The sequence below is a fragment of the Bactrocera dorsalis genome, chromosome 3 (genome assembly GCF_023373825.1).
Source record: "Bactrocera dorsalis isolate Fly_Bdor chromosome 3, ASM2337382v1, whole genome shotgun sequence".
In the NCBI taxonomy this organism is placed as follows: domain Eukaryota; kingdom Metazoa; phylum Arthropoda; class Insecta; order Diptera; family Tephritidae; genus Bactrocera; species Bactrocera dorsalis.
In genome coordinates, this window is record NC_064305.1 from 23,432,421 (window position 1) to 23,446,899 (window position 14,479).

The window sequence follows — 14,479 nt, forward strand, 5'->3', positions numbered from 1 at the left end:
ATTTGCGCTAAAAAGCCAACTGTTGGTACTGGGGTCCAAGTATTCGGTACCTAGGGGCTTGAACAGTTTTAGTTGGATTTGGACAGTTTTTGATCATAAAGCGGCATACTTTAAAGGAATCAATTCTTGGCTTGTGCACTGGAAAGTGAAAGAATCAAATGGAATTTTAAATTATGTATGTTCTTTGTGCGACACAAGAATGTGAGAAAAATGTGACGTACCAAATATGGTATGCGAAATCGGTTGAACGAGTCTCGAGATATACTTGTATGACTTTACCTAATTTTTTTTTTAAATCTTACACCGGCTCTTATAAAAGCCTCTCATACCATCTCGGGAGTAAAATTTTATGTCTCTGTCGCAGTTTTTAACAGCACCGTTATATGGGGAGTGAACGGGGTTGTGTTCCGATTTCATCTGTTTTCACAGTGACAGTAGGGTACCTTAAATTACTTGTGCTGAGCGAATTTGGTCGGCTTAAGTGGTTTAGGAAATATGTACATTAGGGCAATTAAAGGGCGGGACCAATCCCATTATTTCAAAATCTGTCCCTTGTTACCTCTATGCTAAAATACAGTTCTATATTTTAATTTAGTGTTAGTTATGGCTCTTTATAAGATTTTGTGATTTTTTTTTTAATTTTCACACAAAAATTAAATTCATATTTATATTAAGTACTCAGTTGTGTACATATTTTTACGAAATGTTAAAAGGCAATATTTAACATAATACTTTAGTAATTTATTTATAAGATTTTCACACGTCGTTACCAATTGTTGATCAAAATAAAAATGTCGTTTGAATTACAATAAATTTTGGAATAAATCAATAATTACAAAGTTATCACATACAAACGACATGTCAATATTGAACCCCAAAATGTTTTTCGCAAAACCCAACAAATTTAAATACAAAAAATTTAAATACAGCTGGATCAACAAATTACAGAGGTTCAATACTGCAAATGCATTAAAAAACTTGGCTTCTCCATCCAATTTTTTCAATGCATGTGCAATCCTTTAACATCTAATTGTCTGATATCTAGGTTGTCATAAAAGTGGAAGAAATTTGTTTCATTGTGGCATCACCATTTACTAAATACAGTTAGCACTTCTGAATTCTTTCGGTTATTTTCCAGGTGGTCTATTATGTCTTGCCCATTTTGGTTTACAATCGCGTGGGCTCCACACCCGAAAGTGCTGTATGTCATTGGGACGTGAGGGTAAATAAGCGAAAATTGTTTTATTTGGTGATCGTCCAGCGTATACATATGGTGTCATGGCTATGTAGAGGTGACGAGACTGGCCCAAAATTGCCTTGTCTACACGTTTATAAAACAAGTCCTTTATACGATCGCACTGAAAAACAGAAAATATAAAAACTATTTTAAAATATCATATTTACGAGGTTTGTTATTCCATGGGTTTGTAAAAAATATAACATTACGCCAACAAATGTTTTAAGTGTATAAATCTAATGTTCATTTAATATAATCGAGAAATTTTTATAATTTTTCCTTACAAATTTCTGATCATTAACTTTTTCTTGGACTAAATTGCCCTGTTTTCATAATATCTTGGCAGCTACTAGATAATTAGAACTCACTTTTAAGGTTTTGCTGCTTTGGTCACAGAAAATAGAACATATTCCAATAACCCACGAAATTTCAAAACATTTTCTAACAAACCTCGTTTACTTATGTTCGTAAATACATACAGTGATTTTTATACGCACCTTTTTCATTAGATAGTTATGACAACTATAATCAATAAATACTGCCCGCCCAAGATCCGTTGGTGATGGCAATGCTTCGTGTATCTGAATTTGAAGAAGCGCACGAAAGAGTAGCGTCGATGATTTGAAAATTTCGAACAATTCCTTCTGGGTATAGATTTTGCCATAGCGTTGATATATCCAATAGCGTAAAATTGGTAATTTATGTGCATCGGGCAGTGCTGCTAAGACATATCTAGTATCCTTAGCCAATCTTTCCATTCCCTCCTTCAACATTTGATGCATTAATGCTTTGTTATTCGGATCGTAATACGTATTTGCTTTCGCACTTGGCAATAATGGTTCGGTGTCATATTCAACATTTATACGGCTTTTCTGAAAAGTGTTTTCCATTGTCTTCATTGTACAGTTTCTAATTGCCTCATCTATATTTTCTCTAGATTCAGCATGGTGATTGCTTAAACGCTCCTCACTTCTAATTGCTGCTACACATGTTTTCTTTATATTTATATCATCTTCTTGTTCGAAAGGTATATCAAAAATCTTTTGGTAATCGAATTTGAATGGAGTATGCTTGTGCGGTGCATTAAAGAATGCTTTAGTTTCACTACTTGTGTCTGAGTGCCCATAGTCGTAGTTTTGCATGTAATCGTAGTTACTATCACAGTTATAAACTTTCGGTTTGCACGCGTCATGTGCCTTCATCAGCGGAGACTTTCTACCCTGCAGTTTGTGATTTTTCAAATGGTTGTTGCGTAAGCAATCCCCAATTATTTCGGGTTCAGTGTTGTTCCTTAAATTTTGTGTACGTAGTTTATTTTCACTCTTCGCACTCAATGTTTTTCTCCGTGTACTCGTACTGTTGCAAATCTTCGGTTTGAGTCCAAAATGACACTCGCTTTGTGTTTGTGTTGATTGACATTGCAGCTTTTGGTTCATGCATAAACTGCATGATTCCTTTTCCATACTACTCCTCGCATCATTGCGTAAGTTGCAAACTTGTAAGTCATTCTTGCCCCATAAAAGCAGCTGACTTCGTGATTTGTCAGCCAATTGCCGGAATCGCAACAAATGCAAATTTACATCGTTCTCAATCTGTTTGCGCAGGCGGGCGATGCGTTTCTGTGGAGAGAAAAAAGAAATTTCAAGTTTATCAAAAATCGCAGTTATTCTTTAAAATTTTTGTGGGACTAAGAATTGGTTCCCAACAGTTCTGTGACCATTTTTAAGCTTACTATATGTATATACTCTTTTAAATGTCATTTCCCTCAAATGCTTACTAACCTCTTTTTTTGGAAAATCCAAATCAAAATACTTGCGACACTTCTCGAGCGCTATCACACGCAACTCGAGCTCAAGACTCTTCTCCATCTCTTGCATGACTTTATGATGTTCACATAAAATATTTCTGCCCAATTCATTTTGACTATTTTTTCTCAATGCCGTACCCGATAATCTTAGGCTCTTAAATAATTGTGCCTCAAAGACTTGACTGGGAATTTTGACTAAGTTCGCTTTGAAAATTTCATTCAAACTTTGATTAACCAGACTATTCGCAGTTTTACGGCCTTCATTGGGTTCGTAATTGGAAAACCAACGACTGGACTCATTTGGTATAACGTAATTAGGATCTTTGAAGACTTCCAAAAATTTCAGTTGTAATACATTTTCGGGTGGATGTGCTGTAAGCGATTTACCAAATGGACGTGGACGTCGTTGACGCTCGAGATATGGCAACTTATATTGCTTGTTGAAGGAGCCAGTTTGTTTAGGTAATTTACGTGGTAATAACTTACTGTATTCCGTTTTCCGTCTAGACATTCGTTCGATTACAATTTTACTCATTTTACGTTTGGGTGGTGTCTTTTTTGGTGGCTGTCCGGCCGGTAACAGATTATCTAGTCCGCGTATGGTAAAAATTAAATCCAAATAAGCTATACATGATAAAATCAATTGTTCATTCGTATTGTAACCCGGTTCCCCCGTTGTGTAATGTAAATCTTTTAGAAACCACAGAAAGGCCAAATCATTTCCACGACTCAATTTCATAATAAATCGTACATTCTTTTTCGATATCGGTGGGCGTAAACCGATCGTATTCAAGATGTCACGCACACGATGCGAAGTGTCCTGCTCGAGGTCGTCACGAATGGCATAAAGTAAATTCCTGGCAGCACGATATTGAAATGACGATAAACCACGATACCAGTCTGGTACATCTATCGAACGCATATATTTGTCGACGAACTCGCGTTGACGTTGCATGTCTCGTGCCACCCAGTTGGTGGTGGGTTTAGCGTAGTTTTGTAAAAACATTGTTATACAAGAATTTTGATAATTCTCCAAATAAAAAAAAACTAAATAATTTTAAATATTTTAAATATTATACTTTATAAATTTCGCTTAGGCAACTGAAAATTTTAATTTTCCAATCATAAAAAATTTCTCGAAAAATAGACAACTAATTTGAAATGCACAGAAATTGATTGAGCACTTTTCCTCTGAAATAGTGTTGGTATTGAAGTATATGAATTTGGTAAAATCATTCTTCCCTGTGGTGAGTAAAATAATGGTCTAATTTTGGTATCACTGCGAAAGTCGTCTTGGGAACTAAGTCGCTCTTGTCAGCTATAAATTTGAAAATGTGAAAGGCTTTGCCTATTGTAAAACCAGCATAAGTTCCACCAACAATCTAGGCATAGAGTTCAAGTGCAGAATAGCTGTTGTTAACAGGTGCTGGCGACTTTACATGTCCGAAACGCCTTCTACACCGCTAGATGGGTGACGTTTTCGAAAAAAGCTTTAAAGACCCCGGCTGCCAAGTAGCTGTGGTGCGGAGCCAAATACCAGACAAATACGTAAAAATCTCTGCCCTTACAATTTCATATTCACAACAACTTGTTTTTCGTCAAATTAATTATACATATTTAATTTTTCATATATTCTTGGGTTAATTAATATTATTTCTACATAAATTTATTTTTCCGCTTTTTCCAAGAAACGCTTTTTATCCCATTGCGCCTTAGCGTCCATACGTTCGGCTAGTTTCCAGGGCTTAAACAGATAGTTATCAACTCTTCTTGCTGGTAAATAAGCAAAAAATGTTGCACGTGTTGGCAGGGCACATAGCGGAATTCGCATCGCAAACCAGAAGTAGCGAGCTCGCTTCAATAGATCCGAATTGACACGATCATAGAATTGTCGGCGTGCTATGTCCACCTGTAATTGGATAGATTAAACAAATGAAAACAATATAGGGGACATGATTTTTAAAATTATAGATATTAAATTCAAACTCAGAGCTATTTCGGAAGGATCAAGCCGGCTAATAAGCGATCGGCATTAGAAAGAAGCTTATGTTGATTTCTTTAGTGCACGTACGCTATATTTTCTACTCTAGAATAAGTTTCTTAAGCGTTGGTATGAACTTTTTATGCCCATAAGCCGATTAGTTTTCACGAAATGCAACTCTACAGCGTTCGAATAAGTTCCTTACCTTTTTCACGATATATTTATGACATTTATAAGTTTGCAAGAATTTTGTGCCAATTTCATATGGTTTCGGAAGCATCGTGCGTAATTTCATTTTCTGTAATACATTTATTATTTTTATTGACTCATTTAATTCCTTAATGCACTGGGCGTGCGTATATCTCTTCCCATAGCGCTGATAGATCCATTCACGAAGCATCGGCAATTTGTGGGCATCTGGCAATGAGGCTAGTACAAATTTTGGATTTTTTCTCATCTCAACTAATGCAATGCGTAACATTTCATTCATTAGTGTCTTATCCTCACAATCGTAGAATGGTAAACGTGGCATATCCGGCGGATATGGATCTATATGTATTGACTCCTCTAAGTCATTATTTTCATTCGCTTTACGCCATTCCTTTTGATTTTCATTCCACGTTTGATCGGCATTATCCTTTGCCAATTTTGCTAAATCTGGTGTTAGATCGTCCAACTTCGGGACACATTGCTCTTTCGGTTCTATTGCTTCCACACATTTATCTTTAATAAATATTCTTTTATCATTCTCGTCTTTGTAGTGAAATATTTTCGTATAACTAAAATGATATGGTTGATTTTTGGTTGGACCCACAAAATAACGTTCCGATGACGGAGGTGTCGGACTTATGTTATGAAATTGTTGTGTTTCAGACTCTCTTTGTCCAAATGACAAACGATGACCTCTGGTCATCAATAACGATTCAACTTTACTCAAACCGTTCAGTTTGGTATCCGATAATTGAGTATATCTGGAGGTACGACTAGCCGCCATCGATAATAGAGAAGGGGTTTTCGGGCATGGTCCAATATCGTTACAATTTTCTTCCTGATCGTCTTGAATTAAGTGCTCACAATAACCCTCTTTGCCGAGTACTCGTATATAGCTATGTTCATCTTTGTGCGATTGCAATTTTTTATGATAGTGCAGGCGATACATTTCGACTTCGGTTTCAAGCATTTTTTGTATTCTTTCAAGACGTTCCTGGAGAATGGAAATATACAAATATACAAGTATTAGCTTCGTTTTTGTTTTCCAATGTTGTAGTAGTAGTAAAACAAGTTTATATTCTGTCGGTAGCTTCGTTGGAAAGGGTTAAGCGCACCGAGAACCGAGTCAATATATAGGTCAGTTTAAAGATTGAAATGATTTCAAATCGGGAAACATTAGAAAAACGTAAGGAAAACGGGCAACATAATTTGTATATTTTTCCTGAAGACGAGAAGCAGTAGCATTTTCGGTTAATAATACGGGGATATAGAGCTCTGTCAGAATTCGCAAATAATCATCACGATCCATTCAAGGTCAAATTTTCAAAGTAGACGACTTCCGACTTGCGACTTTTGTATGAGCAAGAAATTGTATCGATGAAGAATAATTTTCTATTGGCTTTCGATATCTGTCAAAATATAAGACTACCTTTTCTAAATCCTCTAACAAATGAAACGCGTGCAGTGTTGTAGTAAGGAAAAGGGATGAAAAGTTTTACCCAATTTTAAGAGAACATTTTGAGAGAAATTCGGGTTCTGTACTCTCTTTGCTAGATTAAATATACTATTTAAAAATAAATTTCGAGCTAAGGTTCGTACTCAGCACCAAATCTTTTCGCTTCAACTATTTCAAGAGTGTTTAACTATTTTTTTATGTAAGTTCATACCTGTTTTTTCTTTTGAAACAATTCGAGGCTGGCAAAACACTTTTCCCGTTTCTTTAACATGAATTCTGTACGCCGTAGTTTCGCCTCCTCCTCTTCATTTTGATGTTTCTTACACAATACTTTGCCTTTCACTTCGTGTAGTCCACTTAATGCATAATCAATGACCTCAATAGCTCTGCTAGATATAATCGGTATTAATTCTATATTTTCCGAAAGATTATTGAGAACATCACGTATCGTTTTATTTGAAATACGTTTGGCCCTATTGAAACTATGTTTGGCATACCAACGATTTTCTTCATTTGGTGGCACATAATTTGGATCCTTATAGACTTCATAGCGAAAGAATTTAACCTTAAAATCGGGTCGTTCTACTTCGAGTGGTTTACCGTATTGTACCGGTCGTTCTAGCTTGTTAAAATATGGTGATGAATGCTTTTTTACTAGCCTATGTGGTGGACTTAGCCAACTTTTATCTCTTAACTTCTGCTTTCGTCGCTTTTCCAATTGTCGTTTGGATTGGTGGCCTGGCGGTAAAATATTATCCAATTCCCGCAATGTTGTAATCATATCAAGATGTGCTATAGATGTAAGTATTAGTTGTTCATTTAGACTTCTATATTCATCGCCAGGTTGTTTATAATACAACTCCATCAGAAACCATAAAAAAGCCAAATCATTGCCGCCGCTCAATTTCATAAGCATTTTCAGATCCTTATCGCGTACAGCTGGTATTAAGCCCAGTCGACTTAGACAATTATGTACGCGATGAGACGTTTCCTGCGCGACATCGTCACGTATCGAGTTGGCAAGCTCATCGGCAGCTTCTGTTTGAAATGGCGAAGTGCCACGATACCAAGCTGGCACATCTCTATTATGCATAAACTCAAATAGAAACTTTTTGTCCTTGCGAGCGCTTAACATTTTATTAAAGAATTTTTTGTAAAACAATGAAAAAAATATATAATTTGTTTCCGCGATATATTTGTATTTCGAACGAAATTGTACAGAAAATCTTAAATACCAATTATGATAAATTTCAAGAGAAAATTTTCAAGAATCTATCCATGTAAAGCGCACGAAAAAATTTGATAGAAAATAATTTAACATTTGACAATAACTGTCGTCAGTTTTGAACAGTTTTGAGTACATTGTGAAAATTAAATAAGGTTTACAGTGTGATATATTGTAGCATGTTATCTCATTAGGGCATTAAGCATTGTAAATGAAATCCGATGGATGGTGTTACGTTTCGAAAGTTAAAATCAAGTTTTCCTTGGTATACAGACATATTAAAACTAACCTAAGACCTGTTGTTGTAACGGTTATCTATATAGTTCCCTTCAGGGTGGTAAGGTTGAGATATTGAGGTTATCCATCGGAAGGGCAGAAAACGTGCTGTTTCGACGGTGTCGGATCATAGGGAGTGGGGTCTTAGATGTGTTAGGTTAGCAGGGCAGGCAAAGGGGCGGGGACTCGTTGCACGTGGATATATGTTTGGTATTTCAAGGTCGATTCTAGATAAATAGAAGTTTAGCCTGCTGCAGTATTCTGAACGATGCTGTGCAAGGGTCACTCTCGATTCTCGCGGCAACTCGAGCTCTTCGTCTGCAATTGTCTGCAAGTACGTCAGTCACTGAGAGTGAGTCGGTGATGATGTAAATTGCTCCACTGTGAATTATTTCTGCGAAAGCACCGCAGCAGAAACTGCTTGAAGAGGAGTTAAATATGCTCCTTAACTGAGAACATACGGGCCTCACTGTGCAGGTGTTCGATGGGGGACATCATGAGGCATCCCTTTATAGTCTAAAAAACTTAATCTTAAAATTGTGAATTCCTGTCACTTTCGGAGTCTCACAGAGCGGCGCAAAAAAATGAGATCTCGATTAAACTTTTAGTATGAGTATTTTAATAAAGTTTTGTCTCCCAAAATTCTTTGCAATAATAAACCGCAATCCACAAGGAAATGGTGATTCCAATAACACCATAAAAAACAAGTAGGTTGCAGCCTAGCGTGTTCTGTTTGTAGAGTTATAGATATTTTAAATAAGACCCCCGAGAATTACTATCATCTATGGTTAAACGTAGACGAAGTTATTATTGAGAAAGAAGTATCTAAAAGGAGGGAAAACACAATCTTTTTTTGACAACTTATGCATTGCTAGTCATAAAGCCTATATAAAACATGGATAGCACAGTACGTGTCTTTTGGAAAAGAGTTTCAGTTCCGGTTCCGCTTTTAATAGATAAAAGGATTATTTTCTTGGTTGCGTTAGTCTTTCACCCTCATACGATTTCTGCTTTATGAATTTGAGACGTTTCTGGACTAAATCCATCTCCGCTGTTTTTTTAATTGGTCTACTCTAGTTTAGCTTTCCCATCCCCCTCACTTCTAGCTCTATCAATTAACTTGTATCGGTTTGCTTTAAATACAATAATTTATTCCTTTGAAATACTTAAAAGATAGACTAACATAAAATTTACAACACAAAATATGTCGGAAAAGATATTATACAGGCAAATTATGCTTTCAGAACCCATCCGTAGCTTTCGATCTCTGCTCTCTCTGCCTTTTATCATGCGGGGTTTTCATATCCTTAACTTGTCGCAGGCTCCACGGATTAATGTGATGCAAATCGTTCATACGTTGCGGCATATAAGAGAAGAATATATCACGCTGGGATATCGAGCATTGAGCGTCATTCATTGTAAGCCACATTAGACGTGCATTCTCCATATAAGCTTTATTAGTCTGTCGAAAGTAATCAGCACGCATGCGTTTCGCCTACAAAATGCATTGAAAAGACGTAAGCGGCAGACGAACGTGAATAAAAAGTTAACCTTACCTTCTTCAACATGTACTTATGACAAGTAGACTTCGGATGAAGATATGCTATTTTACTGACATCATTTGTTGTGGGTACTTGTACGCCTAACCGCAAATTGTTAATACCTTTTGAAATTTTACGCGAATGCGCAAAATCGGCAACACGTTCCGCATACGTATACCTTTTGCCGTAACGCTGATAGATCCATTCACGCAAACATGGCAACTTATGACAATCCGGCAAAGAAGCCAACACATATTTCGGATTCTTAGCTAAATGCGCAAGAGCAGAGCGCAGCATGCCATGCATTAATTCCTTGTCCTCACAATCGTAAAAACCTTGCGCTGGCATATCGCTGGGTAACTCCTGAGTCTCTGGCAAATGTTGTTGTGCATCTAAATTTTCGATCGATGTTAGGCCGATCGCTTTACGTGTACGATGATAGCATTGACGCATATTTTTCTGTTGCTCATCCCATTCAGTATCGGCATATTTTCGCGCCACCTCGCCCACATTCGGCATATCGTAACAATGATCGATCTTACCATTTTCATCCTCCTCGAGCATACGTGCACATACTTTCTTGATAAATTTGTCTCTATTAAAATAATATTCACAATTGAATATTTTCTCATAATTAAATTTATACGGTTGATGGCCGGTGGGCGATTCAAAGAAGAGTTGCGATGCGGTGGGCGAGATCGTCTTTTGATGTCCATAATCATATTTCTGTATATATAGTCTATCGGTTTCGCTTAGTATGGAACTTCTTTTCATATCTAAAAAGCTTGTTACTGTGTCGCGTTTCACGGTCCCACCGCCCAGCAGGCGCAATTTGCTTTTCTGACCTTGCGGCTGTGTGTTAGCGTCGCTCTGTACAATTTGCTCTATGCGCTCCTCCTGCAAGGATGGTTCCAATGTGCAAAAGCTTCCATCGTCTCTGATCGAATATTCACTATAATTGTCATTGCTTAGCATGTGTAAATATTCTTTGTTATTCTTCACTTTGTCCTTATATTTTGAACGATAAATAGCTACTTCTTTCTCCAAAGCTTCGTGTATGCGAGTTAATCTCTCCTGCAAAGCATTCGTAAAGCTCGTTTAATTTGAAATTCTTTACTGACTAAGGAGTTAATAACGATTATAAAACTAATTAGAGATAAAAAATCGGTTGAGAACGTGCCACATTTAGGGAAAGTTCAGATACAAAAAAGCTCTTATAAATAGTCTACGACGATGGATTTTGAATAGATGGCACTGCCTATGGAAACTATTGTAAGGAATTTAGAATAAGACCTCTCGCAAGAAGTGGATAATGTGATTTGTTATATTACTAGGCGTAAGAAAAATCATTGTAAATCATTTTGTAGAAACCTAACTTTTCTGTGTAAAAAAATTGTAGCCGTCCAAAACAAATAAACATGAATAAGCTTTCGTCGTTTAATGAATAAACTCGCAAAAGGTTAAGGAACCGTGATTGTAGATCTCTAAAGAGTTGTAAGATGGCAATGTGGTTTAGGTAATTGAAAAGCCGCAAATTAGTCGGATTAGAGTAGCTGGTACCTTTGCAGAGGCAAGACTATTATCGATAAGGTATCTGCTGAGGGCGATAGAGATAGAGAGCATATTTTGTGGTGGATCACGCTGCCCACCTAATTCAAGTATTTACAGAAAAGCAAGTTAATAAGAGGCATAAATCGCTTAGATAGTCCTACTAAGAGCGTGGCAGTCCCAGCTGTGAATATTAAAATTATTGGATTTCCAAAGACTTTAAACTATGTTATTAATTCGTCACAAACACGATTGGGGTCATACCTCTTTCTTTTTCCTATTAAATAAATCCAAACTTTGCAAACACTTTTCTCTTTTTTCCACTTCCTGCACTATTTTCTTCTGCTCCAGGTCTTCCAGTTCCCTTTGGTGATGTAGGCATAGATTTGTTTTTTCACTATATGTATCTAAATGTCTTAACGCCGAATCAATAATACGAATGGCTGCTTTTTCGCCTTTATTGTTAGTACCAATTTCTTTAAAGAAACCATCAAAATACAGGCGAAGCTCAGTCAAAGGTACGCGTACGGCTTCCTTGAACGTATACATAGCGAACCAACGATTTTTCTCATTGGGTGGTTCATAGTTCGCATCCTTATATTTTTCATATGCTCTAAATCTCACCTTATAATCGGGTCTTTTCAAATTATGCGTGGCATTAATCAGCTTGGGACGTTCTAGCCTTTGAAAATATGGCATAAGTTTACCATCTTCCACAATACGCATTTTCTTTGGTATTTTATTATTAACTTTTATATTTGCATTGTATTTTGCTATGGTACGCTTAGATTTATGGCCACGCGGCAATAGACCATCTAAACCACGTAACGTTGTGATCATATCCAAATGTGCAATACCCGAAAGTATTAGCTGTTCGTTGAGACTATATTCATTTTCATTTGAGGTCTTGTAGTGAGATTCCATTAAGAACCATAAGAAGGCCAAGTCGTTGCCACCGCTTAATTGCATTATTAATTTCAAGCCCTTATTGTCGAGCAACGGCTGTAAACCCAATACGCTAAGACAATAACGCACACGATGTGCCGTGTCTTGTTCAACATCGTCGCGTATGGACATCATTAGCTGATCAGCGGCGTTGAGCTGGAAAGTGGAGAAAGCGCGATACCATTGTGGTACGTCCTTGTCCTTTAAAAATTTTGCTAATTCAATTTTGAATTTATTATTTCGCCGAATAGACGCAGATCTCCGTCGATCACTCATTTTTTAAAACAAAAAATTTAGATTAAACACTTAATTAACGGTATAAATAATACGGTATACAAACAATTTCGTATTAAAAATTTTCACATTTAATTTGATTGTCACATCATAGGAAAACAGTTACAACAACGTTGTCTTTTTGAATTCCAATCGAAAAGTATTCGAAACAGCTATGCTTTTTCAATAGCTGTTATGCGACACAATTTTTCACTAATATAATTAGTTTCGCTTATTTTCTACTATCTCGATAAGTTTTCCTCAAAAATAATGATTGAATTGACCAATCTTTTTACAGTTAATCTTGACAGGGACGCAGGGTTAAGTTTCTATACGGATGGGTCCGAACCAAGTAATCCAGTGGGAGGTTGTGTTTTTTCAGCAAAATTAGGTACCAAAATTGACTTTCGTCTATCAGATCACTGAAGTATCCTACCAGCAGCATTCTTGCTCTGAAAAGGAGTGTGCTCACAACAAAGAATATATTTATATATACAGATAGCCAAGCGGTTAGCGAAATTGGAACATTTCGAAACTAAGCACTAAAACAAAAATCAATCTCCGCAATAAGCAACCATAACCCAGTTCTCCCAAAAATACAAGGAAAATTGTCGAGCACGCAATACTTAATATAACAAGAGGCTGTCAAAAGTCAATGCCCAAGACTTCCCACAGCAAATATATAGCAGTAGTTTACTTTTGAACAGAAAATGTCGCCCAACTCAGACGCACAAGCCTCCGCCTTCGCAGATCCTACAAGAGATCCAGACGCAGAAGAGCAGGATTCCGCGAAGCCGATCAATACCAAGCAGCAAAAAAGGAGCTGAAGCATGTCAGGACTGGGGTATAAAATAGTAATTAAGAAACTCGGTGTTCGGACAAAGCCACCTGATGACATAAATACAAAAGAATATTGTTGCTTAGATGTCCGAAATGCCTTCATATGATCGACGCTCTAGAAAAAATTCAAAAAAATCCCCGACTGCCCCAGTGCTAAGTTATGGAACTACCTTAGTAATAGAAAAACTGTTGTACGAAACTAGAGAGGGATCACGAAAGACAGCGGTCATGTCAGGAGCAGCCCAAGGATTCATTCTAGGCCCAGATGTATGGAACATCAGCTACGACAATATACCAAGATTCGAAATGCCAGACAGGTTGTACTACTTCTTCTTCGCGGACGACACCGCTTACGCGATTATAGCACGAGTTAACAACCGCCGAGGCTGTTGTTGCGTTTTCAGGTCGCTACAGAGCTACTACTGCTATCAAATAAGCACATATTCCTTGATATTCTTAGGACACAAACAGTAGTAAACTACCTAGGCCTAAGACTGGACCCAAGACTAACTTTATGGGTACCAATCTATCACGCCGCAGGAAAGGCATTGGAAATCACCTCCTATCATAGCAGTCAAGAAAAGAGAAAGCTCCTAATGCTGACGACAATTAGCGACCTAGGGACGGAGCTGAGATCTGGGCAAATGTGCTTTAAAAAGAAAACCGCCGAAAAGCCAGAGTGCACCGAAGCGCAGCTCTCAGAGTTGGATCAACCTACCGAACAGAGTCAGGTTATGCAATATTAGTTATAAGCGGTAATGTCCAAATTGATCTTTTGGCTTACGAAAGGAAAAAGCAAAGAAAACCTCCGAAAATAACAAGAGCACAATAGAACAAATAAAGAAGGATACAATAACAACATGGTAACAAAAATGGGAGAATGAAGGTCACGGCAGATGAACGGCCAGATTAATAAAAGACCTAAACTCATGGACAAACCGTAAATTTTGAGAAGTCGACTTTTACACAACCAGCGGTTATACGGTCACGGATACTTCAAAAAGTTTCTCCACAGAATGGGAAAAGTCAAAAAGCCGTCAAGCCTATACAAAGACGCGACAGAAGATGTGATAGCAACGAGAACGCACCGCCGTAGGTTCACAATGAGCCTCCTAAAGGCCTAGGTGCGTTCCATCTACC

The 14,479-nt window shown here is 37.3% G+C and overlaps 2 protein-coding genes across 2 annotated transcripts; both read right to left on the reverse strand.

Moving 5' to 3' along the window:
- Positions 1 to 709: 709 nt before the first annotated feature.
- On the reverse strand, positions 710 to 8,006 carry LOC105228647 (uncharacterized). Its single transcript, XM_049451793.1, has 6 exons — positions 6,903 to 8,006; positions 5,231 to 6,229; positions 4,723 to 4,953; positions 3,019 to 4,095; positions 1,735 to 2,856; positions 710 to 1,358 (listed from the first exon to the last, which is right to left on the reverse strand). The coding sequence occupies exons 1-6, from the start codon at positions 7,824 to 7,826 to the stop codon at positions 1,128 to 1,130; spliced, it is 4,584 nt and encodes a 1,527-aa protein (XP_049307750.1). The 5' UTR covers positions 7,827 to 8,006; the 3' UTR covers positions 710 to 1,127.
- Positions 8,007 to 9,327: 1,321 nt separating this feature from the next.
- On the reverse strand, positions 9,328 to 12,632 carry LOC105228648 (hypothetical protein). The gene is made up of 3 exons (XM_011208539.4): positions 11,546 to 12,632; positions 9,749 to 10,807; positions 9,328 to 9,687 (listed from the first exon to the last, which is right to left on the reverse strand). The coding sequence occupies exons 1-3, from the start codon at positions 12,500 to 12,502 to the stop codon at positions 9,433 to 9,435; spliced, it is 2,271 nt and encodes a 756-aa protein (XP_011206841.2). The 5' UTR covers positions 12,503 to 12,632; the 3' UTR covers positions 9,328 to 9,432.
- Between the last annotated feature and the right edge of the window lie 1,847 nt (positions 12,633 to 14,479).